Source organism: Mandrillus leucophaeus, unplaced genomic scaffold (assembly GCF_000951045.1).
Source record: "Mandrillus leucophaeus isolate KB7577 unplaced genomic scaffold, Mleu.le_1.0 Scaffold39, whole genome shotgun sequence".
Lineage (NCBI taxonomy): Eukaryota > Metazoa > Chordata > Mammalia > Primates > Cercopithecidae > Mandrillus > Mandrillus leucophaeus.
Genome location: NW_012104142.1, coordinates 3,986,681 through 4,011,069, shown reverse-complemented (window position 1 = coordinate 4,011,069; position 24,389 = coordinate 3,986,681). Strand labels below are relative to the sequence as shown.

At 37.1% G+C, this 24,389-nt stretch overlaps 1 protein-coding gene across 3 annotated transcripts in view; it reads left to right on the top strand.

The window, feature by feature from the left end:
• The window catches only part of MICU1 (mitochondrial calcium uptake 1), a 295,337-nt gene that overhangs the window by 133,527 nt on the left and 137,421 nt on the right, over window positions 1–24,389 (top strand). Inside the window, exons 6-7 of one of the 3 annotated variants that reach the window (XM_011991108.1) lie at window positions 11,345–11,350; window positions 12,476–12,590. The exons of 1 other annotated variant lie outside the window; for it this stretch is intronic. In XM_011991108.1, coding sequence (XP_011846498.1) covers window positions 11,345–11,350; window positions 12,476–12,590 — 121 coding nt within the window. The remainder of the gene's footprint in view (window positions 1–11,344; window positions 11,351–12,475; window positions 12,591–24,389) is intronic. One more of the 3 variants, XM_011991109.1, reaches the window with a different exon arrangement.

Here is a 24,389-nt window from a genome sequence, read left to right as displayed (position 1 = left end):
TGAGTAAGTGAAAGCCTTAAAAATGTACGCCTATATCATTGGCTTGGACTTTCTTTCCTCTTCAACTTCAAGTTAAGTTAGCAGATACAAACTAAGCCCCAAGGTTAATATTTTATGGTAGTGAAGTACTTCAAAAATATTCAGTCCTGGTTAACGTTTTCCAGAAATTGGGAACAATATAGATATCAGTGTGTTCCTGTGTAGTTGATACAATGTAACATAAAATGATTCATGACATGGGCTCTGGAGTCTCCTGCCACTTAATAGTATTGTCACCTTTGGCTATTTATGTAACTTCTCTAAACCTGAGTGTTCTTATCTGTAAAGTGCAGATAATAGTATGCAGTGAGGACTTAAAGAGATAATGCAAATATAAAGTACCTAGCACAGTGCCTGGCATTTACTAAAGAGAGTAAATCAAATGAGATGCTAACACCTGTAACTGAGGTCAGCCACTTCCAGTTCATATACTTCCAGAATATGCGAAGTATAATGCTTAAGTTCTTCATGGTCTTTAATGGTGTCTTTAATGGTCAGTGGTCCTTAAGGGATACTTATAAATGTTTGTTTGTTTTCAAAATTGATTTTAAAATCCTTCATCAAAACGGTTTCCTGGGAGGTGATAGTTACTAAAACAGTTTAGAGCAAGGTTGTGAATGGTGATCCTCAAGAGTGAAACTTTAAGTTTTGTTCTTATGATACATTTTTTTCTTATACAAATTTTTTCCAAGTGAAAGAAGGTGAAATCACTATATTGACTTAGTTTTCAAGATTTTTACTTGAGACTGGTTTTACATTAAGTGGTAGAGAAACCTTTTATAACCCAAGTGACTAAAACCAACACTGCTGCTCATCTCAGGACTGTTCTTTTTAGCAGTGATCCATTTGAGTGGCCAAAGTTCAAAATTAAATTCTTAGATTTAGGTAGCAGATAATCAAGTCATAGAACACAGATTCCCCTGCTCAAAGCTGTTTTGAAGCTAGTATGCAGAAATAACATGTAGAAAATAGTAGAGTTGTAGATTTTCTCCTTCCAGAGTTTTGATAATACCTCGTTCAGATGCTGAGTATTAAAACAATCCTTTTCAGTAAAGTTGTATCATTTCTTTAAAGTTAATGCCATTCCAGTAGACTTTTAAAATGTTTTATTATTGCTTTTTACTCAAATCATCTGCCACTGTTTTTTAAAAACATCTTCATTTGTATCATCTTCTCTGAAGCCATCTAGTTAATGAGATGAGAAAACCTTTGCATTCCAGGTATTTGGAATTGTTCTCACAGCTGAGGTGGTTAGAATTGGGACTGAAAAGAGAATTGCTTTCTGGCATAGTGAAGTTTACAGTATCTTAAGCATTCACCTTCCAGTTTGTTGCACAGTAATTTATGTGTGTTTGTCTCAAATGCAATATTACCTTTGAAAAGCTTAGAAGAAAATTTGACTCAGAGGAATCATAAACTACTTCAAATTAGAAGCATTTTGATTTCATTGTTATCTGACATATCCCCAAATTCTACCCTTCTGCAAGTTCAGAGATGGGGTGGGGAATAAGAGTAACATATTTTAGCTGTGCAACATTTTTAATTTGATTGGAAATAGTGTGATTGTTTAAGATTGATGTTTTACCAAGGCTTTGGCATCAGTCCATGCACCAACTAGATAATGAAGTGTGAGCATTAATTGCATGGGAAAATTGCTGAATTTTGTCTTTCTAGCACCCCACCACACACCTTGACCCCAACCTTAGGTAGAAATACTATTTATCATTTGGAAATGATAAGCCAAATTGTATTTTCCAGAAGAAGCATATTATCATTAATTTGTTTTTGATGTACAACCTCAACTATTACTCAAGGGATTTAGATAGACTATGAAATGTATTTCAGCAATGTGGAGAAATATTAATACTAAAATAATCCAAAGATTTCAGTCCCATAAAGGATGACACTTTAATTTAAATAGTAAAGCCGTGTTCTTCATCAGATTTTCTATATGCCAAAGATGTTTTGAATTCTAGATGATATGTAAACATTGATTTTGCAGACATAGTCCATCAACTTCTATTAACTAGAAAAAGTTTTTTTGAGCTTTATAACTTCAAATTAGATCTTAACTAGAAGAAATGAGAAAAAGTTTCTAGATGTGATTTCTGTCTTTGGTTTCATATACTTGAGTCCCAGAAGGCAAAATTATTAACCCTATTTTGATCAACCCTATAACTAGTTAGGATTTACTGTTTGAGCACACTTAGCACTCATGAGTCTGGAAATCCCAGTCCCAGTGCCCCTCATGGCACCGGCAACTTTAACCATGTATTTTATAAGTTTATGTGATTGCTCAGAAACCAAAGTGTGGGTGCTTCAGCATAAAGTCATCTGGTACAACAATCTAGGTTTTTGACTCACTGTGAAGCGTACCATTTAGACATGTGTAGTGTATAATTTGCTATATAATAAGTTTACTTTCAAGTCTTTCTGCTTATCTAAAAAATGAAAATATTGAGGATATGGTACAGTTGAGATCAATATCAAAAACCTGTAATAATGTCCACTTGCCTTTACTTGAGATCAGTAATTTGAATGTGTTGGTGATACTGTACCTACAACTACATTTTAAATTTTGAAATAAATAAGATCTAAGACTAGTCATATCAGTGAATAGTAAAACAGTTATATTTTGTTCATTTAAGTTAGTGAGCACTTTGCTTTAAAACATTTTGCATAATTTTGTTCTCTGAAAGGAGTAACATTGGTCAGTAAATTGAATAGAACTACCTCTGGGGCAGTGAGAGGAAATGAACATTATTACTAGTCTGATAAGATTATGTTCTTCTTGGAATATGCCTCCTTATCACCCCTGAAGTGTATAAATGGTGTTTGCTTAGGGGAAAAAAATGAACTAAAATTTAGTAAAGGATTAAACACCATCCAAAAGATTAAATGAAGGATCATTTTACTTGACATTTTCTTTCTTTAAAAAAAAAAAAAAATTATTTCCATAGGTTTTGGGGGAACAGGTGGTATTTGGTTACATGAGTAAGTTCTTTAGTGGTGATTTGTGAGATTTTGGTGCACCCATCACCCGAGCAGTGTACCCTGTACCCAGCTTGTAGACTTTTATCCCTCACCCCCTCACCCTTCCCCCAACCTCCGAGTCCCCAAAGTCCATTGTATCATTCTTATGCGTCTGCATCCTCATAGCTTAACTCCCACTTATGAATGAGAGCATACGATGTTTAGTTTTCCATTCTTGAGTTACTTCATTTAGAATAGTAGTCTCCAGTCCTATCCAGGTTGCTGTGAATGCTATCAATTTGTTCCTTTTTATGGCTGAGTAGTATTTCATTGTGTACATATTCCACAGTTTCTTTATCGACTTGTTTACTGATGGGCATTTGGGCTTGTTTCACATATTTGCATTTGTGAATTGTGCTGCTATAAACATGCGTATGCAAGTATCTTTTTTGTATAATGACTTATTTTCCTTTGAGTAGATACCCAGTAGTGGGATTGCTGGATCAAATGGTAGACTCAGGTCTTTGATTTTAAAACACCAGCTAAGAAGCAGCCATAGGCACAGAATAATCTAAAAGTTTGTTTTTTAGTGACTCCCATTTCCTCCTAAATTTTGACATATTTATTTTATGTTCTTCCTAGCTTTGAATAACTTGAGAGATCAAATTTGATGGTTTTATGATAATTTTTGTGTCTGTAATTACTGTCATGAATTTTGTAAGAATCTTCCTCAGTTTTGGATATTCTATAAATTCACTTATAAATTCTTAAGAGTTAGTAAATAGATACATAATCCTAAATGTATCTGAACCACTCTTTAACATGAGCTTGCCTCTGAAAACATACAAGTAACTTCTCTCCCTCTCTACTTCTTTACCACCCCAGCTGCAAAAGCATGGAAGAACAGTGTAGAATTTTTTACTAAAAAATTAGAAACTGCACATCACAAAATGACATGTAGACCAGTGGAACAGAACAGAGACCTCAGAAATAACACCACACATCTACAACCATCTGATCTTTGCAAAACCTGACAACAACAAGCAATGGGGAAAAGATTCCCTAACAAATAAATAGTGTTGGGAAAACTGGCTAGCCATATGGAGAAAACTGAAATTGGACCCCTTCCTTACACCTTATACAAAAATTAACTCGAGATGGATTAAAGACTTAAATATAAGACCTAAAAACATAAAAACCCTAGAAGGAAACCTAGGCAATACCATTCAGGACATAGGCGTGGGCAAAGACTGTGACTAAAACACCAGAAGCAATGGCAACAAAAGCCAAAATTGACAAATAAGATCCAATTAAACTAAAGAGCTTCTGCACAGCAAAAGAAACTATCATCAGAGTGAACAGGCAACCTACAGAATAGGAGAAAATGTTTGCAATCTACCCATCTGACAAAGGGCTAATATCCAGAATCTAGAAGGAACTTAAATAAATTTACAAGAAAAAAACAACACCATCAAAAAGTGGGTGAAGGATATGAACAGGCACTTCTCAAAAGAAGACATTTCTGCGGCCAAGAAACGTGAAAAAACCTCATCATCACTGGTCATTAGAGAAATGCAAATCAAAATCACAATGAGATACCATCTCATGCCAGTTAGAATGGCGATCATTAAAACGTTAGGAAACAACAGATGCTGGAGAGGATGTAGAGAAACAGGAATGCTTTTACATTTATTATATATTTTAATTTTGTAATGATCAGAACAAAATACTACTCAGCAATAAAAATGAACTACTGATGATTACAGCGTTGATAAATCTTCCCCACATTATGCTGAGCCAAAGGAGCAGGACACCAAACTATATACTAGTGATACCATTTATATCAAGTTCTAGAACAGGCAAAACTCATCTATGGTGAAATGGTAGGAATTTATTATGGAGGGGCATAAAAGAACTTTCAGAAGTGATGGAAATGTTCTATATCTTGATAAAAATGTGTATTATACATTAGATTTTTGCATTTCAACATATGTAGATTTTCCTTAAAAAAAAGTAACAAATGTTGAACTCTAGATGATATGGATATGTTTGTTTTCTACAGAGATGGGATTAGCAGTTGTGAAACTACTTTTTGTGTATTCTAAGCTTGAGTAAATATATTCATGATAATGGGAACCAGGTTTCTCATTTTTGGAGAAGGTAGTAACAAGTGCATGAAGGATAAGACTAAATTGTATCCTAGAAAGGAATTATAGTTATCAACATGAATTCATAGTTTGTGATAGATAGATATGAATCTAATCACGAAGAAACATCAGCCTAATTCAGAGTGAGGGATATTCTACAGTATAACTCACCTGTGCCCTTTAAGACTGTCAAGGTTAAGAAGTACAAAGAGATAAAAAAATGACAGAGCAGGGAACTCCAAAACTACATCCCTCCATTAAACCAAAAATTAAGCTGCCAAAAACTGTCAGTTAACTTGTTCAGATCTGTAGAATCTAATCAAAGACTTAAAACAAGCAGGAGAATGCTTTAAAAGAAAGAAGCTGCTAAAATTTGTTCAGAAAACATTGTATTTTAGCTTACCTGATGACCACCCCAACTCCCCAGTGCAGTGGCAGCCATAAGGATGGCAGCCCTTGTTCCTGACAGAACTTGCTGGTGTCAGAATGAGCAATGTGGATCATGTTCTTGGATGACTCTGGATATGGGCATCAACCTGTCTGGTGGCTCCCTAAGGAATCAGCTTTGAGGCTTGCCCTTGTTTCACCTGCTTCAGAGCTTTTAGGGGGTTGGGGCAGCAATTGTCAAAAAAATTTAAAGGTAAATAATACTCACTGTAGCAGCCTGGGATAAGCAGCAGACAAACCAATTAGCCTGGGAAGGAAGAGTCTTTGTAAGGAGATACATGGGAGAACAAGTGATTTGAAATGCTTCACCACATACAGGGGAGTCTAGAAGGCTTAGGGATGAATGAATGCTCAGAAGAAACCTTAAAAGATCCTGAGCTTTCATGTCTGGCTGACATTTAAGCCCCATGCAAGCAGGAATCTTAAGGTTAAGAGAGAGTTGTAAATGGTCTTGCTAAGTAAGCACTGAAGAAATGCCCAATGCAGAGCCAATCTGAAAAGATCCAGAGAGTATTTTTCCCCCTTTGGCTCCAGGCATTTAAGGAAACCTGTCAAATCACTAGTTGCTCACTAAGGTGAACAGACTTGAGTGACAACATGTGACAAAGAATATAATCTTTACAAGAAGAGTTTAATAAAGTCACTAAACAAACAAATATAACCCCCAGTAAGTAGCAACAGCAAACCCTGAGGAAGGGGAAGAATGCGATTTCGAGAGTTATCACATTATAATATACAAAATGTCCAATTTAAGCAAGAAATTATGCATACAGAGAAACAATCAATTACAGCCCAATCACAGAAAAAAAAAAAATAGGAAGTATCCTTGAGGAGGCACAGACATTATACGTACTACTCAGAGACTTTAGATCAACTGCTTAAAGTGTAGTTAAGTAGCTAAGAGGAGAATGATGTATGAACTAACAGAAAATTTCAATAGATACATATAAATTATTTAAAAGGTACCAAATAGAAGTTCTGGAACTGAAAAGTACAAGAGCTGAGTCGAAAAATTGACTAGAGGGATTTAACCATCTAACTTGAGCAGGCTGAAGAAGAAAGAATTAGTGAACTTGATGATATAGGTCAATTGATATTATCTAGTCTGAGGCAGAGAGGAAAAAGAATGAAAAAAATGCACAGAGCTGAAGAGACTTATGCTTTAAAATGTTTATAGTGGCAGATTTTGTTGTATGCATTTTACTGCAATTTTTTAAAAATTACAAAAATGTAAACGATTTGGTACTGGCATAAACACAGACAATGGAAGAAAATTGAGAGTCCAGAAATAAACCCACACATCTGTGGTTAATTGATTTTCAACAAGCATGTCAAGACAGTGGTAAAAGGTCATACCATTTCAACAAATGGTATGAGGTCCACTAGATACTCATATACAAAAGAATGAAGGTGAACCCCGTACTTCACATTATATACAAAATTTAACTCAAAATGGATCAATAACCTAAAAAAAAAAAAAAAAAAGCAAATGCTATAAAACCCTCAGTAGAAAACTAGGGGTAAATCTTCGTGACCTTGGATTGGTAATGAAATATTAAATATAGCATCAAAAGCACAAATAATAAAATAAACTGGACTTCACCAATATTTAAAACTTTTCTGCATCACAGGACATTATCAAGAGTGAAGAGGCAACACACAGAATAGGAGAAAATATTTGCAAATATACATATGATAAGGATCTAGTATGCAGAATATGTAAAGAACATAGATTAGAACTCAACAACCGAATGAGAAATAACAAATTCAAAAATGAGCAAAGGATTTGGATAGACATTTCTCCAAAGAAGATATACAAATGGTCGACAAGCACATGAAAAGATGCTGAACATCATTAGGTATTAGGTGAACGTGAATAAAAATCACAATGAGATACCATGTCATATCCATGAGGATGGCTATAATTTTTAATAAAAGAAGAAAAGGAGGAAGTACTGGTGAGGATGTGGAGAATGTGGAATCCTCTTACATTGCTTATGGGAATGTAAATGGTGCTGTAGTCCCAGTACTTTGGAAGGCTGAGGTGGAAGGATTGCTTAGAGCCCAGTAGGTCAAGGATGCAGCCCTGATCTGTGATTGTGCCACTACATCTCATCCTGTTCGACAGAGCAACTTCCTCCTGTTTTAAACAAAAAACAACCAGCTGAGCGTGTTGGCGCATGCCTGTAACCCCAGCACTCTGGGAGACTGAGGCATGCATATCGCTTAACTCCAGGAGTTCAAGATGAGCCTGGGCAACATGACAAAACCCCATGTCTACAAAAAATAACAAAAATTGACCAAGCACGGTGACACGTACCTGTAGTCCTAGCTACTGGGGAGGCTGAGATGGGAGGATCACCTGAGCTGAGCCCCAGAGGGCGAGGCTGCAGTGATCCAAGATCATATCACTGCACTCCAGCCTGGGTGTCCGAGTGAGACACTGTCTCAAAACAAAACAAAACGAACACCAAAAATATAGAGCGGCCATATGACCCAGCAATTCCTGTCCTTAGTACATAGCAAAAGAATTGACAACAGGTACTCAGATACTCGTACATGAATAACCAAAAGGTGGAAATAACCTAAATGTCTTTGAGCATATGAATAGATAAACAAACTGTGGTATATACATACAATGGGGTTTGGATCATAATCTCAAAAGACACAATCCCAAAAGATCAAAATTCCTTGTTACTTTGTTGTCTTTATTTGGGAGTTAAGTATGGCTTAAGGATCTGTGTATGGGGGCTGGGTGTGGTGGCTCACGCCTGTAATCCCAGCACTTTGGGAGGCCAAGGTGGGCAGATCACGAGTTCAGGAGATCGAGACCATCCTGGCCAATATGGTGAAACCCCATCTCTACTAAAATACAAAAAATCAGCCAGACATGGTGGCAGGCACCTGTAATCCCAGCTACTTGGGAGGCTGAGGCAGGGGAATCACTTGAACCCGGGAGGCAGAGATTGCAGTGAGCAGAGATTGTGCCACTGTACTCTAGCCTGGTGACAGAAAAAGACTCTGTCTCAAAAAAAAAAAAAAAAAGAAAAGAAAAAAACAAAGGAGCTGTGTATGGATGCCAGATTGACAAGCGGTTAACTTGTGGACTTAATTTTAGGTATCAGTAGTTTTAAATGTCAACTTGACTAGATTAAGGAATACCTAGAAACTTGGTAAAGCATTATTTTGGGTGTTTCTGTTAGGGTGAGGAGATTAGTGTGTGAATCTGATTGGATTTAGATGGGGACAATGCTGCCCTCAATTTTGGTGGGCACCATCCAATCAGCTAGGGGTCTGGTGACAACAAATGGGTCTCTGTGAGAGCTGGGGCAGACTTTTCTCCTGCTGCTTTGGATATCAGAAATTCGACTTCAGGAAAGTGTATTATCACAGCATTGATTGTGTGTAAGCATTGTGCGTTTATGTAAAAACGTTGAAACTTCCTCAATAAATGAAGAAATGACCTTTTTTGTGCCTCTGCATTTGTGAAAGATAAAATTTCTCAAGATCTCAGCTCTTTGGGCAACTGTGTATGCAATGATGACTCATTGTGGTTTTTAATTGATCTCATCAAAAGACTTAGGTTTGTTCTCAGGGTATTTCAGATGACTGCAGTTATAAAGCTGGGGCACATACAATTACTAACTATAGTGATAGGCATTTATACATTTCCCCTTTGAGCCATTTCTTTATGAACATGGTTCTTCTGCTCAAAGTCGTCTGTCACATTTTTATGTTTCTCAAATCCCCTTTAAAAATGTAAGCGAATATTTTTAAAGAATTTTTATTTTTTCCAAAATTAGGATTTTAGACTTTAGGGATTTTGATCTTTGGGGATTTCAACATTTGGGATTATGGTGTTCAGTGTGTATTTTGGGGCGATTATGATCAGCACCCCATATAGTGGAATATTATTTGGCAATGAAAACGAATTAAATGTTGATTCATGCTACAACATGGTGAACCTAAAAATCATTATGTTCAGTGAAAGAAGCCAAACCTAAAAGGCCCACGTACTGTGTGGTTAAATGGTTAAAAAGGTGAATTTATCGCAATTAGAACCAATAAACCTCTACAGGAAAAAATAAAGAAGGACAAAGAAAGGCTGTTCCCTAATAATGGAGATGAAAAAACATAATAACTAAACGGAGTTCATGATTGTGGATTACATGCTTGATCAGGGTGAAAGTAGCTATAAAGGAAATTATTGGGACAGTTTGCTAAATTTGAAAATGGACTGGATTTGGCCTGGCACAGTGGCTTACATCTGTAATCCCCAGTACTTTGGGAGGCCAAGGTGGGTGGATTACCTGAGGCCAGGAGTTCGTGACCAGCCTGGCCAACATGGCAAAACCCGTCTCTACTAAAAATACAAAAATTAGACGGGCGTGGTAGTGTGTGTCTGTAATCCCAGCTACTCGGGAGGCTGAGGCTTGAACCCAGGAGGCAGTGGTTGCAGTGAGCTGAGATCGCGCCACTGCACTCCAGCCTGGGTGACAGAGCGAGACTCTATCTAAAAAAAAAGAGGACTGAATTAGATAATAGTATGTGTATCAATACTAAATTTCCTGGTTTTATTAAATGTATACTGTGCTATAAATTATGTATCAGAATTACATTTTGGGGATTTTAGGCTTTAGAAATTTTGATCTTTGGGGATTTCAACGTTGGGGATTGTGAACATTAGAGAATGTCTTTGTTCCTAGGAAATCTATGCTGAGGTACTTAAGTATAAAGGGACATGATGTCTTCAATTTACTTTCAAAGTGGCACACTGAAAAAATACAAGGCAAATTGTGTAATATGTAAACTGTTGGTGAATTGGTAAAAAATATATAATAGTACTTCATACTAATCTTTCAACCTTTCTGTGAGTTTGAAGTTATATCAAACTTAAATTTTGTTACCAACAAAATTAGATTTGTCCTTGTGTTACCTTCTCAGCATCAGCATGGCCTAGATGATTGTTAGAAAAGTAATGTTAGGTATGCCTCATTTCACTCTATCCTTAGACTTTTGTCTGTTTCTCAACCTGTGGTTTCCACTATGTTATTTATTTTAATTATAGCAATTTCCCCATAAGCTTACTACATCATTATTATTAAGTATTAGCTTCTATGCACATATATTGTTATGGCTGGTAATGGTCAGCTTTTGGGGACCTATTATCATTTTGTGTATTTTTTCCTGTTCACATATTTTACCTTTGCAGTACCTTGGGTAACGTAAAAAGTGCAACTATTTTTTTCTTTTATTTTGAGAAATTTAAATACTAACTTCCTGGTGGAAGACTTTGCCGTTCTAGTTCTCATCCAGTAGCTTTTTTTGTCTGAAATTTCTGTTCAGTCTCTTGGTAGAAGATCAAGTGTGGTATGAGATCTGACTTTAATAAGAACATACTGGACTATGCTCATTTTTGTTGTCAACTGAAAGAAGTAATCTCTAAATGCTATCAAGCAGGACTATGCCTTCTGTCAGCCGCAAAAGAAGTCAGCAAAGTTCTCCTAAGTAGAAGCGCCATCAAAACCTAGTACTGTGTTATTGGTGTTCACCTATGGACTTTACCCTGTCCATAGCTACTGTTTGTTATGAACAAGTAAATCTAGTAGAGGCTATTTTGAATGAGTTTATTGAGAAGATCATGCAAACTGACTTCATGATGATTCGTGTGGTACTTGCATTTTCAGTTGGTTAACCAGTTTTCTTTCCTTTGTGGTTTATGATGGGATCTCCACTAGACAGAGGTAACCCATTGGATAGTTGTGTAACTGGATGCTGGTGTGATGGTGCTTGTTGGTTTAGTTTTCATGATACTCCTCTTGAAGTTATGCCTGCAATGCTGCCTCTTACTTTATGCTTGCATGACATTATTACTTTGATTGTGCTTTATTGGTTTGGGCTTTTTAAATCTATTTTTTTATACTCAGAATAATTCCTTAAATATTTTTGGTGGTCTAGAACTTGTGGAAATTAGTTTCAAGTCTAACTTTTTGGTGGATCCTTTTCAGTTTTTGAAAATATATTCAATGTCACAACTAAGTTTATGCTTTGGCTAAGAATTCAGAAAACAGAGTAAGTTTGTTTAAACACCCAGGAAGAGACCACTTGCCAGGCAGGCAGTTACCACGGCTGAGAACTAACTTTCTTTGTGAGATTTATAAAGAAAAGAAATATATATTTAGAGTAAAAACCAAGTTGTAGGAGACAGTTTCATCAAATAGCTGAAATTTAGGAGCCTCCATTAAAGTAACAGTAGGTATGATTCAATTGTGCCGAAAGTGTGCACAACTGATCTGGCATTGTATTTCAGAGACGCTGTTCACTCTGCATCCTGTTGTGTATTCTGAAGCTAAGATTCTTGGGGTTATAAAGTAAAATTCGTACTTCAGAAATTGGTTTTCTGAGCATTTGTATAGGCCTTGGAAATAGTTGCTCACTTCTTTCTTATCACTGTCAGTCTAGTTTTTCTTGGACAAAACTGATTTCCTTTTAGTTTTTTCATGTGTTTGTTTGTTTATTTGTTTACTCCAGTTATACCTCTGTAGAAGAAGGTGGATTGTTTTTCAAACTAAGAAACAAAACCTGTTCTGAAGTGGGCCTGTATATGTGCAATGGCAGAGGCTTCTAACGTTGAAATTATTTTCTAATGTTCATATTGAACCAGTGTTAAAATGAAAACATAATTTTTGTCTTGAAATTTTCATCATCTTGAAAACTGTAAAGGATCCATTGATTTTGAATGGCCATCAGAGAAATGCTTATGGTAAATAGCATAAAACTGTCAGATAAATGGTGATTCCTCTCTTACTATTTATATTCTAATTCACTTACATATTTTTGTCTTTTGTTGGAACCCATACGTTTTATAGAAAATTTCCCAAGAACGAGAAAAATTTGCTGATGAAGGCAGTATATTTTACACCCTTGGAGAATGTGGGCTCATATCCTTTTCAGACTACATTTTCCTTACAACTGTTCTTTCCAGTAAGTATAAATGTTTTCTTTTTCCATTTGTAGAGCGGATACAGGACTATAAATATAATTGTTCATATGTTTATAAAACAGGACATATTGGTAGAGTTAATGAATTATAAGTTACATAAAATTTCATTTGTTTTTAATTTACTATAACTTGTGTATAGAACCACCTGAGAGGGTCAGAAAAAAGAAAAAACTAAAGTATCAAAGTTAAAAACAAAACAAAACAAAACAAAATGACTGGGCACAGTGGCTCACACTTGTAATTCCAGAACTTTGGGAGGCTAAGGTGGGCAGATCACTTGAACTCAGAAGTTCAAGACCAGCCTGGGCAACATGGTGAAACCCCATCTCTACAAAAGCATACCTGTAGTCCTAGCTACTCAGGAAGCTGAGGTGGGAGGATAACCTGAGCCTGGGAGGCAGAGGTTGCAGTGAGCTGAGATCATGCCACCACACTCCAGCCTGGGCGACAGAGTGAGACCCTGTCTCAAAAACAACAGCAGCAAAAAAACTAAGAAGTGACATCTACCTTTAATTGTGTGTAACTCTGTATTCTGTCAAGGTGAGTCATGTATTGCCTAGTACTATATCCTTCCTTAACTTACTGCTTCTCCAATAAAACATATTTTAATCTATCATTTCCTCTACTAAAAAAGAAAATTGGCTTGGTTGACCTAATTGAGTTGAATATTCGTTTTTTAACCTTGGAGGAATACTTCTAAAGACACAAAACTCAATTTTGACTCACTTAGAGGACTGAGGAATTCTTGATTTTTTAAAACTATCAATAGCTTTGTTGATTAGTATGCTACTCTAAGTGATTTTTAATTTTATTTCTTTTTGGTGTGACTTTTTTTTAACCATTTGGAAAAACTAAACAAAACGTTGTGTTCATAGCTCTCCATGTGTAGTCTATTAAAATCTACCTAAGGTGAACCAGAGGTCAGATTTGTATGTTTGAAATAAGTGATTTTCAATTTTTTTTTTTTTTTGGTCTGGGACATATCAAAGAAAAATAACCATCTCTTTTTCATGTTTTCCAAGCCAGCCATCTGTAAACATAAAGCTACTAGAAGATAGTTTTTAATAAGTGGCATATACATGTCCTGCCATGACTGTGACCACTTTCGTTCTTACTCCTCTGTGCAAGGATTGACAAGCATATATATATGTATATACACACACACACACACATATATATACACACACACACACACACACACATATATATATGCCTTGCCACAGCTGACTTTGGGACACCAAAATGTCTGAATAAATTCATATGGTGGAGCAGTACCCTGGCAATGAAAACACACACTGATTTGTTATGAAAATCCAAAATAACTCCAGCAACATACAACTTAAGATCATAATGTGCTTTCAAAAGCATCTCTAGTTCAGATCCTAGCCCCACCATTTCTTAGCTTGTGATTTGGGGGAAGACAATTCATTTGTTCTGTTTTGTCTGTAAAGTGAAGAGGATAATAATATGAAACCCAAATTATTTGAGAATGATGACATCATGAATATAAAGTAGCTATTAATAGTTTAGTGCCTATTATTTAGTGGAAATCTGTCTTGGTTTTTATTTTTTTATTCTGTCAAAACATGTTACTTTGTGTCTGATTTTTAAAGATCCATAAACCTTATCTTTTTAAAAAAATAAATTGGTGAGAATCTTTAAAACATTTTTGTGACTTTGAACAGAATTTATTATACAGCAAATAGGCATGATGTAGCAGAAAGACTACGGCATTAAATGAGGAGACCTGCATTGGTATATAATGCGTACTTGTAAGTAGTTCTAGCAAATATTTGTTGAACTGAAATAAGCTTTGAACTTGTATCCACTGCTTAGTCCTGTTACCTTCATATCTTTCCAAATGTCAGAAGGAACACAGAACAAAACCTTCAGAGTGCCTGGTACATCGTGTAGCTCCCTTAACCACTTAAAAGCATGTTTTTAAAAAGTCACAATGACCCTTGAGTTCAAGAAACCCCTCCAAGTAGCGCTGCCATTCCCAGCACATTTACTTCATGGTGCTCAACTCCTAGTTTGAATGTGGTGAGTGATTTACAATAAAGTACTTACTGTGTAAGTTACTTTCTGTATTTGTCAGGAATGAAGAAAATAGAATCAGGGTATGATTTTAAGACTCTCTGTATCACTTTTTTTTTTTTTTTTTTTTTTTTTTTTTTTTTTTTTCATAATTTCAACTTTTATTTTAGATTCAGAGAGTACATGTGCAAGCTTGTTACATGATACTGGGTGATGCTGAGGTTTGGGTGTGAATGATCTCATCTCCCAGATAGTGAGCATAGTACCCAATAGGTAGGTTTTCAGCCCTTGTCCCCCTCCCCCTCTACCCTCTGTAGTAGTCCCTAGTGTCAGTTGTTCCCATCTTTCTGTCCACATGTACCCAATGTTTAGCTCCCACTTATAAATGAGAGTGTGCGGTATTTGGTTTTCTGTTTCTGTGTTAATTCACTTAGGATAATGGCCTCTGGCTACGTCCATGTTGCTGCAAAGGACATTATTTCATTCTGGTTCATGATTATGGAGTATTCCATAGTGTTGTGTACCACATTTTCTCTATCCAGTCCACCACTGATGGGCACCTAGGTTGATTCCTATTATAGGTTGAGACCTATAACAGGTCTTTGCTGTTATGAATAAATCTGTGATGAACGTACGAGTGCATGTGTCTTTTTGGTAGAATGATTTATTTTCCTTTGAATATATATCCAGTAATGGGATTGCTCAGTCGAATGGTAGTTCTGTTTTTAGTTCTTCGAGAAATTGCCAAACTGGTTTCCACAGTGGCTGAACTAATTTACATTCCCACCAACAGTGTATAAGGATTCCCTTTCTCTGGAACCTCATCAGCATCTCTTATCTTTTGTGTTTTTAATAATAGCCATTCTGGGCCGTGCATGGTAGCTCACGCCTATAATCCCAGCACTTTGGGAGGCCAAGGTGGGCAGATCACTTGAGGTCGGGAGTTCAAGACCAGCCTGGCCAAAATGGTGAAACCCCATCTCTACTGAAAAAAAAATACAAAAATTAGCCAGGTGTGGTGGCGGGTGCCTGTAATCCCAACTACTCAGGAGGCTAAGGCAGGAGAATCGCTTGAACCCGGGAGGTGGAGGTTGCAGTGAGCCGAGATTACACTCCACTGTACTCCAGCCTGGGAGACTGTGCAAGACTCCATCTCAATAATAATAATAATAATAATAATGGCCATTCTGACTGGTGTGAGATGGCATCTCATTGTAGTTTTGATTTGCATTTCTCTGATGATTAGTGATATTGAGCATTTTTTCATGTTTGTTGGCTGCGTATGTGTCTTCTTTTGAGAAGGATCTATTCATGTATGTCCTTTGCCCACTTTTAATGGGGTTTTTAGTTTTTTTGCTTGTTGAGTTATTTAAGCTCCTTATAGATTCTGGATATTAGACCATTGTCAGATGCATAGTTTGTGAATATTTTCCCCCATTCTGTAGTTTGTCTGTGTACTTTGTTGATGGTGTCTTTTGCTATGCAGAGACTCTTCCGTTTAGTTAGGTCTCACTTGTAAATTTTTGCCTTTGTTGAAATTGCTTTTGGGGAACAACTCATAAATTTTGCCCCAAAGCTGATGTCTAGAATCATCGCTCTATCCCCCAGGCTGGAGTGCAGTGGCACAATCTCAGCTCACTGCAACCTCCGCCTCCCAGGTTTAAGCAATTTTCCTGCCTCAGTCCCTCGAGTAGCTGGGACTACAGGTATATACCACCGTGCTTGGCTAATTTTTGTATTTTTTAGTAGAGATGGGGTTTCAACCTAGGTATTTCCTAGGTTTTCTTCTAAGATTTTTGTAATTTGAAGTCCTACATTTCAATCTTTAATCCATCTTGAGTTAATTTTTATATATGGTGCAAGGTAGGGGTCCAGTTTCATTCTTCTGCATATGGCTAGCCAGTTATCTCTGCACCATTTATTAAATAGGGAGTCCTTTCTCCATTGTTTATTTTTGTCAGCTTTGTTGAAAGTCAGATGATGGTAAGTGTACAGCTTTATTTCCGGGTTTTCTATTCTTTTCCATTGGTCTATGTGTCTGTTTTTGTACCAGGACCATGCTGTTTTGGTTACTGTAACTTTATAGTACAGTTTGTAATGTGATACCTCTGGGTTTCCTCTTTTTGCTTAGGATTGCTTTGGCTATTCAGGCTCTTTTTTGAGGCCATATGAACTTTAGGATAGTTTTTTTCTAATTTTGGGAAAAATGACATTGGTAATTTATTAGGAATAGCATTGAATCTGTAGATTCCTTTGGGCAGTATGGTCATTTTAACAATATTAATTCTGCCAACCCATGAGTATGGCATGTTTTTCCATTTGGTTGTATCATTTCTGATTTATTTCAGCAGTGTTTTGTAGTTCTCCTTGTAGAGCTCTTTCACCTCCTTGGTCACATATATTCCTAAGCGGGGGTGTGTGTGTGTGTGTCTATTGTAAATGGAATTGAGTTCTTGATTTGGCTCTCAGCTTGAAGGTTATTGGTGTGTAAAAATGCTACTGATTTTTGTACATTGATTTTGTATCCTGAAACTTTAGTAAAGTCATTTTTCAGGTCTAAGAGTCTTTTGGCAGAGTATTTTGGGTTTTCTAGGTATAGAATCATATTGTCAGCAAAGAGATAATGTGACTTCTTATTTTCCTATTTGGATGCCTTTTATTTTTTTCTCTTGCCTGATTTTACCACTGGTTTTAAACATTTGATTATAACATGCCTTTAGGATTTCTCACTCTTAGCACTGTTGATATTTTGGGCAGGATAATTCATTATTGTGAGGGCTGTCCAGTTCACTTTAGGATGTTTAGCAACATTCCTGACCTCTACTTGCTGGATGCCAGTAGCACATCCTACACCCTGCCCCAGCATGACAAGCAAAACTATCTCCAGATATTGCTAAATGTCGCCTATGTGCTGGGGGTGGGGAAGAATCATCCCTGTGTGAGAACCACTCGTTTATTTTTGGCACATGTTCTTTTTAATTATGATGTGCCTTGCAGTTTTCTTCATGTTTCTTGTCTTTAGGTTCATTGAGCTTTTTATACCTGTCCCTTTATACGTTTCTTCAAATACTTTTTCTATGATCTCCCTTCCTCTCCCTCTGAAACTCCAGTGACATATTTTCCTCACATCAACCCTATAATGTTTATACTATCGTTACTTTCATTTTACAAATGAGGAAATTGAGGCATACAGAGAGTTAGAGAACCTGTCCCTAGACCTACAGTGAGTAAGGAGATAGTTTAGGATTTGAACCCAGGCCAACCCCAGCATCTGGGCTCCTGTCACTTGACATTACTGCTGTGGTCATGTATTCAGCAGTGTTAAGCTATAACTTTAGTGCTGCTTCTTTCTCTAAGGCTGGACTACAGAAAGTCTGGTCATAAACTCTCCTGTAGATAGTGGGCAGTTCAAGCATTCTTGCAATCTGAGTTTTGCACACTGTATTGTCTACTTTATCTATTATAACAAGACGGGGAAAAATATGGGAAATGACACTGAGATCAGTTCTTTCCCTTGTTCAGATTGCTACTAGGATGACAGGAAATGAGGCACTCGGTGAATCTCCTTTCTTGTGGGTAACAAGGAATCATTACAATCTAAATACACTAAATGGTTCCCAAGTCGTCTGCGAGAGGGCACCCAATAGCCTAAGGAAAAGCTTTGCCAGGGAGTGGCTTGGGAATAGGGAAAGTACATTAGCATATGCATTCATCTGTTACTCTGGTGGATAGCAGGGCCACAGAAAACCAGCTAGAACAGTGCAAAGGGCATCAGCCAGTTGCTGTGGGACCACCATATTTCTGAGGAGCTGTTTTCATTCAAAGTTAATGGACTCAGGCTGGCGCGGTGGCTCACGCGTGTAATCTCAGCACTTTGGGAGGCTGAGGTGGGCGGATCACCTGAGGTCAGGAGTTCGAGACCAGCCTGGCCTACATGGCGAAACCCCATCTCCACTAAAAAATACAAAAATTAGCCAAGCATGGTGTTACATACCTGTAGTCCCAGCTACTCAGGAGGCTGAGGCAGGAGAATTGCTTAAACCTGGGAGGCAGAGGTTGCAATGAGCTGAGATTGTGCCACTGCACTCCAGCCTGGGGGATAGAGCGAGAGTGACTCAACAACAACAACAACAACAAAACAAAGTTAATGGACTCACAGGTGTTCAAGAAATCGCCATCATTTTGAAGAATATGAACACTGCCCTAATGGATTGAAACCTAAATCCTCAAAGTAGCTTATAAACTACTATGTTGTCTAAAATAAAAGTCAACAACTACATATAGGAAATCATCTGGATTTTTTTCTTGACTTAAAATTAAGAAAGCTGTTTTTCTAAAGAAAGCATGTTATGCAATATAATTTCTTCCATTAGAGTTAATTCTTCTTATTTAAACTTTTCGGAAGTTTGGTTTTTCTAAATAAGAGTTTCTAGGACACATAGAATAACAATCAATCTGGCGGAAATATCTTGTACTTACAATAAGCAGTGGCATGAATTTCTTACTTTCTCTGTATGTAATTCGGGTAATGGGCCTTCCTTGGCCAACCTACACGTTTAAACACCTTTTATACCATTTCACTCATACAACACACATCTCTTAAACCTCTTTCTTTATTTTTTCTCCTTGGCACGTATCACTATTTAACATTCCATATAATTTTTTATACTGTTATTGTCCATTTTCCAATCTAGAATATAAGCTGCAAGACTGATTATAAATTTGTAGTGATATTCACTACAGACATATCTATATTAAGCATGGTGGCAAGGTAACAGAGCAAGAATATAACATATGTTGTTTTTTTCATTTTATTTTTTTAAAAAATACTTTAGCAAACTTAAGACTCTACTTTGCTGTTGATATCCTAAATTTAGAATAGTTCTTATAGCTATTGATGTCTTCAGTCTGTAGCCAGTACCAGTGAAATGAGGAAAATGTGTATTTTAATTAATCTATTCCCAAACAAGCTTGGTTTCTTATGATAATTCAGAATTCATATATTTGTATCCCCCTCTTTACTCCTAACTCATACATTCTATTGCTTTAAACCCTATCTCTCTGATCAGCTTTGATGGATTAACTTGAAGAATTTTCAGCATGAGCTATAGCATCCATATTAAATAGAATATTAAGTATTTACTAGATAACTACTCATTAATAAATTGAATTCAGATTCATTCTAGGCAAGATGAAGAGACTGTTAATAATTATTATTAAATAATTTCCAAGGACTGCTGATCCTTAAGGTAGATTAATAAGAATTGAGTGGGAATAAACAAGCATGATTATTAGTAGCTTACTTCTCTGCACTAACCAACTGGAACATTAGCTGATGGTCTTAAATGTTATACACAGAAGTCAGAGATTTTTCTGCATAACTAGATATAGAGAAGGGTTATCAGAATTTCTTTGGAATGCTAAATATTATTTATTGACTTGGATCATTCTTACTAGTGCTAAGATTCACTAGGTAATGGTAATATAACTTAGAATTTGGCCCTTGGCCATTGATAATTATGAAATATTTTTGTGTGTTCTTTGTCTTCATATACATTCAATCTAAAGTTATTAACCGTGTGGGCTAATAACATGAAAACAATTCTAGATAGCTTGATGGGGAGGCAATAATAAAACATTTATAATTGGGCACAGTGGCTCATGCTTGTAATCCCAGCACTTTGGGAGGCCGAGGTGGGAAGGTCACTAGAGGTCAGGAATTGGAGACCAGCCTGGCCAACGTAGTGAAACCTTGTCTCTACTGAAAATACAAAAATTACCTGGGTATGGTGGTGAGTGCCTATAATCCCAGCTATCTGGGAGCTGAGGAACAAGAATCACTTGAACCCGGGAGGCAGAGGTTAGTGATCCGACAGTGAGCTGAGATCACGACACTGCACGCTAGCCTGGGCAACAAAGCAAGACTCGTCTCAAAAATAAAATAAAATAAAATAAAATAAAATATATATATATATATGTAGGTATGTATACAATAGTTTATCATTTAGCAACTTCCTTACTGTTTACTATTAATCTTTGAAAACCTACCAGAAAAATCAAGGCTAAAATGTTTGGTACCCAGGGCTTTAAAGTTTGGAGGCAGATCTAATGAAAATCTGGCATAATTCATTGTATTCTCATTTGGATTATCTCTTTAGATTTCAGAGAATCAGTGAAGAAGTTGAATTAAGTGTTTTCACAATAGCCAGATTTGATTTACTGAAAATTAAGCCACATCCTCATTATGATGCATCTTTCTCACAAATATACAAGCCGTTTGAGATATTACAATAGCATTCAGGTGAGGTTGTATAATATCTTATTTCTCTTGCCATGCTGAAGTCAAGAGCAGATCACAAAGTGTATGTGACTTGGAAAGTGTGGTGCTGATCAGTGCCATTCTATCTAATGAAAATGTTATAAAAGTTTTAGATGGAAAATAAGTTTTCCAGGTCAAGTGATGTATTGAAAAATATGGGCAAGGCCTAACAGCTGAGATGTATCAACAGGTATAAAGCAGTTATAAATCCTTCTTACTGGGACAACAGAGTTGGGGAAGTTACACAGAAAATTTGATTTAGCTATTATCTTCGTAATTTCTATGTCTGGAAATTATCTGCCATTGCCGAATCGATGTTATGAAGAATAAGATTAAGAAGGTGGAAGGCTAATCTTTTTCAGTGTTATTTTAGCCTATGGAGGTGCTTAGAATTTCTGAAATGCTCATTTGCATGTTGTAAGGCCAAAAGTATTGCAATGTGTTATTTACCAATAACTTCCTTCTCTGGCATAACCTGTTTTTGTGGTTAATTCATTGGTGTTATAATAATGCAGCTTCTGTCAAAACATTAAAATAATACTTTGAAATATATCGTTTATAGATGATGTTGAATTCATTCAAGCAAGAAATAAGTGGCAATTGTGTTTAATCTCTCAAATCTGCTTGTGACTATACTAGAATATTTAAATATTTTTTAATCTGAAAAAGGAAATTTATCCCTTGGGAATAATTGCTTGTGATTTGTTCAAGGCTAAGCAGAGAACAGAGAGGGCAAAGAAGCAAATTGTGGCTTATAAAAAAAAATAAGATCTAAATGTATTTTGACTGTATCTTGAGGGAGATTTTATCATTTTTTACCCTTGAGGTTCTCCTTATTAACCCTTCATACTTGTATTTTATTTGAATCAGCCCAGCTTCATTGTTTTGAAAATAATATTCTCATAAGGTAATAAAATTCTAATATTCATTTAAAACGTTATGGAAATATGGTTAGGGACACGTGATCTCTGGAGCCCTACCTTTTAATACAAATAGTCAAGATGGGGCTATGCTCTAAAAAGAAAGGAGTATGGAACGAGGTGATCAGGAGTATGCTATATGTGCTGATACTGCCACCAGAATTATGTCCGCATAAATTTTGTCCTCTCTTGAATAGCATATGTCGCCCTGTAAAGCTTTCTGTGACTTTTCCATGGAATCAATTCCTTGTGGTATCTGAGGATCAGATGGGAGATATAGAAGAGAGGAGGTTTGCCCTTGGTTCTCCTTCTATGCTCCTTAGGCTCTCAGACAGGAAAGACTAACGGGAAAGCAGGGAGTAAATTCGAAGGCTTCCTTCTTTCTTTCTTTCTTTTTTTTTTGATAGAGTCTTGTTCTGTCACCCAGGCTGGAGTGCAATGGCACTATCTCAGCTCACTGCACGCTCCGCCTCCTGGGTTCAAGCCATTCTCCTGCCTCAGCCTCCTGAGTAGCTGGGACTACAGGCACACGTCACCACGCCCAGCTAATTTTTGTACTTTTAGGAGAGATGGGGTTTCACCATGTTGGCCAGGCTGGTCTTGAACTCCTGACCTCAGGTGATCCACCCACCTCGGCCTCCCAAAGTGCTGGGATTACAGGTGTGAGCCACTGTTCCCGGCCCAGGCTTCCTTCTTTCTTAGGCCTCATTTATCAGTGGGAGAAAGTAGATGATAGTAAAACTTCAAAACAGGCTGAATCTTCTGCCTTCTAGAAACTGACCTAACATGTAAACATATTCCTTCTCCTCATCTGACTTGTTCAATCAAAATTATCCTTCTCCTAGGCTATCTCAACTAGGATTTTATTTTTTGTCGTAATTTAAAAGCAGTGTTCACATTAAATCATGAATGAATGATGGTGTCCCATAACAGCTACAGAAATATTTACATGAAAGTCCTTGTTAAGTCAAAAGAATCTCTAAGTAAGAAGAAAACTTAGGCAGTGGATAGGACATCACTAAGTAGTATCTTGAAGTGGGAACTATGTCATATGGCTTTGTATTTCCAGAGTACTTGATATTGTGTTTAGCTAGTAGTAATTCTAAAAATATTTGAATGAAAGCATATTTAAGATGTGGCTTCTCTGAGTTCCTTCTAGGTAGAAAGGAGACCCATGCACCCATCTATCACTATACCATTGATTACAGTGTCAAGTGGACCTCAGTGGGCCTTTCTGCCATAGTCTCCCCTTCATTACCCTAGAGCAAAGTGTGGAGACTTGCCCTCATCCCAGTTCCTTAGAACTCTTCTCACTTATCCTATCTTCCTCAGCCTCTGCTCTGTCCTGTTTCTCTTCTACTGATGGTTGGGATGGCTCTGAAGAAATTTAGCACTCAATAATTGATGATGTTTAAAGATGATGTTTGCTTCTGGTCTGTGAGCCCCACTTTTTCACATTGTCTGCCTCTTAGAAACGAGACTGGAATCAAATTTATTCATCCATCTGTATAGCTGGACCTTTCATTTAAACCCTCAGCTTAACAGTGTTTCATTATGCTTACATCTTATCATGGTGTTGCTTACCTGCTCCTGGAACAACTTATAAAGATGCTTATTTGGGCTGGGCGTGGTGGCTCACGCCTGTGATGCCAGCACTTTGGGAGGCCGAGGTGGGTGGATCACGAGGTCAGGAGTTCAAGACCAGCCTGGCCAAGATGGTGAAACCCCGTCTCTACTAAATATACAAAAATTAGCTGGGTGTGGTGGCATATGCCTGTAATCCCAGCTACTCAGGAGGCTGAGGCAGGAGAATTCCTTGAACCCAGGTGGCGGAGGTAGCAGTGAGCCGAGATGGCGCCACTGCACTCCAACCTGGGCAACAGAGTGAGACTCCATCTCAAAAAATTAAAAAAAAAAAAAAAACCCTTATTTGTTTTGTTGGGAAATTTAAAGGGTACACAAAGGGAATCAAGGCAGAAAATAGTGGTTGTCATTGAATGGTTTGCCTGATTACTGCCTATTTTGGAGAAGATATTGATAAACCACATTGTCTGGCATATAATAAGAATTCCATATATATTTGTTGGCTAAATAAATATCTGAGAATTTTTCTGACCAGGCACAGTGGCTCACTCCTATAATCCCAGCACTTTAAGAGGCCAAAGCAGGTGAATCACTTGAACCCAAGAGATCGAGACCAGGCTTGGCAACATAGTGAAACTCTGTCTCTTTTAAAAATACAAAAATTAGGCCAGGCACAATGGCTCACGCCTGTAATCCCAGCACTTTGGGAGGCCAGGGTGGGTGGATCACCTGAGGTCAAGAGTTTGAGGCCAGCCTGGCTAACATGGTAAAACCCAGTCTCTACAAAAAATATAAAAATTAGCTGGGTGGTCAGGCATGGTGGCCCACATCTGTAATCCCAGCACTTTGGGAGGCCAAGGCAGGCTGATCACTTGAGGTCAGGAGTTCAAGACCAGCCTGGCCAACATAATGAAACCCCG